The sequence below is a fragment of the Neurospora tetrasperma genome, assembly GCF_000213175.1.
Source record: "Neurospora tetrasperma FGSC 2508 unplaced genomic scaffold NEUTE1scaffold_2, whole genome shotgun sequence".
NCBI classification, from domain to species: Eukaryota; Fungi; Ascomycota; class Sordariomycetes; order Sordariales; family Sordariaceae; genus Neurospora; species Neurospora tetrasperma.
Window position 1 is genome coordinate 4981659 of NW_009799100.1, and position 2606 is coordinate 4984264.

The following is a 2606-nucleotide window of genomic DNA, read 5'->3' on the forward strand; positions in this document are numbered from 1 at the left end:
CTTCTACATTCGAATTTAGGCTGTACTAGCCTTCTCGATAATATATTAAAATATTTACCCGCCCTTATCCTAGGAAAATTAGATAATTTCAATTTAGATTAATTTGAGCTACTTTTTAGTATAGTCTTTAATAATAAGCCCGACGATAAAATTTGGAATTAAGTTCGCTATATTATTATTAAGGCTACCTTACCTCTCCGATCGATAATATTATACTTACTTTAAACGCTATAATTTGTAAATATAAGTAATTTCGTAAATTCTTCCGAATATTGTAAAAATGTAAATATAGTTCTTAAGGATAAATTCGGCGTTATATACGTCGACCTTCCTAATTTCTATTATATTTTTTTCGGTTGGGTAGCAGGTTTAATAATAGTATTAGAAGTTATTTTTAAAAAGTATATAGAAAGTATTAGCCTACTCTTCCGTAATAGTTAGTACGGGTGGCCGAAAAATATAAAGGAGGACTGTGTCCTAGATTGGTTTTTTGAAATTAGTAAAAAAGTAGTAATATTTGTAAAGGAATATAATCCGATAAGGATACTGCCGTTTCTACGAAGGGTATTAATATAACCTAATAAATAGATTTTCGGTTCGATTACGGAATATAAATTGGATATCGGCTTTATAACTAACTTAGAGGCCGGTAATAATACTTAATAGCGCTAGTCGTATATCCTTATACCGGGCGAAGTAAAGAATAATCTTCTTACTAATATAGTATTAAATATATAGTTCGATTTTAGGAAATACGTAAGGGAAGTATTCGCTACTTAAAATATTTAGAATAATCGTTACTTTGTTTTAGGATTTACAATTTGTAGATTATTAATAAGGATATAGGAGTTTAATCGGTTTGGGGCTATTGTATCCAAAAAATTCGATATTAATACGGACGGCTTGTAATTCGTATTAATAGTCCTTGCGTTTCTCTAAATGAGTGAGGAGGAACTTAGGTTTAATTTATTAATTATAAAAGAGAATAAGAAACGGATCGTTTAAATTGAGAGGAATAATTTAATAGAATGTTTTATTATTAATAAAGTAATATAATACGTATATTATATATCCGGCTAGGTAACGACTTACTAGAAGGCCTATCCTGAGGGAGACCCGTAAATACTATTAGTTATTAAAGATTCTTAATAGTACTTTGAATATAATAAGGAAGGGGAATTATTGTAAAATATAATTAATATAAGAGTAGTAAATATAATTCGATATTATTATTACGAAATAGTCTAGGTACGTAGAGCCGATAATAATATCCGAAGCAACGTCCGGGGAAAAATCGATATTAATACGGGAAAGAAAATTAGGCCGGAACGCTCGCCGCTAACTAGGATATTTCCAACTAATACTTTATAAAAGGCCGTAATATTAATATAGTTAGTAAAAAACGGTTATCTAACTAAACCGATATTACTTTGCCCTCTAATAAGCGATCCTATACAGATCCGATTAGTAATACGCTATTAAATTGGGTATATCGGCGAATTATTCTTTATAATTATAGCTAACCTATATATTAGGTAAGTTCTAAAGCGGCCTTATTCATTACGTTGGAAGGTTGTATTGATAGATATAAGTCGCTATAGAGAAAGGCCGGTTTCCTTTATAAAAATATTTTTATTAATAACTTTATAATAAATGAGGATAATAATAATATTTCTTAACTTTTATTCTTAATCGATTTAAACTTTATTATTAGAAAGTAATGGGAGGGTACTTTGGGAATAAAGGGTATAATTAGTATTAGGGCGTTTATAGTAATTGGGGTCCTTCTAAACGAATAATATTCCTTTATATATAATTTCGAATTATTCTTTTAGGTCCTATTTTAAATCTACGTTTATTACGACGGGTTAAATAAGAGTGAGGTTATTAACGAATTTAACGAGTAGAATTATATAAGCCCTATAAAGTTAATAAAGGAGAAGAAGGGGCAAATTACTAATAAAGAAGATTTTATAGAATCTATAGAAGCAAATTTTACAGTATACTACCAGCCGTTAATACCGTAGGTTAATAGACTATAGAAAGTAGTATTTCCGAATGGTGCAAAGTGGAAAAAAGAGGACGAGGAATTATATAATTTGATAAAGGGGATTCTTAAGGAAGTACGAGAGGATTTAGTAAGGGAATGTTTTAGAGAGAGAAATAATTTTGCGAATTAGGGTAAGTAGGTAGGTAGTTACGTAAATAGTATTTACTAATAGGTTATTATGGTAATAAAGATTAGACAATAAATTTGAGGATTACCTATCTATACTACGTAGATTGTTAAGACGTGTAAATATAGCCGGCTGTAGTATTGCGCGGCTTTTAGTCTCCTTTCTCCTTGTAGTATAGAATCACCTCTTATCTGCCAGCCGCCGGCCTGCTCTCGGTGGACTTCCAGGCAATCGCCAGTCGTATTTCGAGTGACGGGGTAAAGTAGTGGGCAACGAAGCAACACTCTGCTTTTTTGCCCCCGTTGTTCCGTTCGCATCGGGGAGGCTTGGGAACGACTTGTTCAGTGGTTGAGATAAAGCCTGCCCGTACGATGAGGGCATAAGTCTTCGTAGCCAAGTAGTCGAGGGAGGCAAGGCTTGGGGGGGGGG

At 32.3% G+C, this 2606-nt stretch overlaps 1 protein-coding gene across 1 annotated transcript; it reads left to right on the forward strand.

The window, feature by feature from the left end:
- Window positions 1–240: 240 nt before the first annotated feature.
- NEUTE1DRAFT_40061 (uncharacterized protein) lies at window positions 241–441 on the forward strand (the record flags this gene model as incomplete). The annotated part of the gene is made up of 1 exon (XM_009850529.1): window positions 241–441. A coding segment is annotated over one exon (201 nt), but the record flags the coding sequence as incomplete, so codon positions are not given.
- Between the last annotated feature and the right edge of the window lie 2165 nt (window positions 442–2606).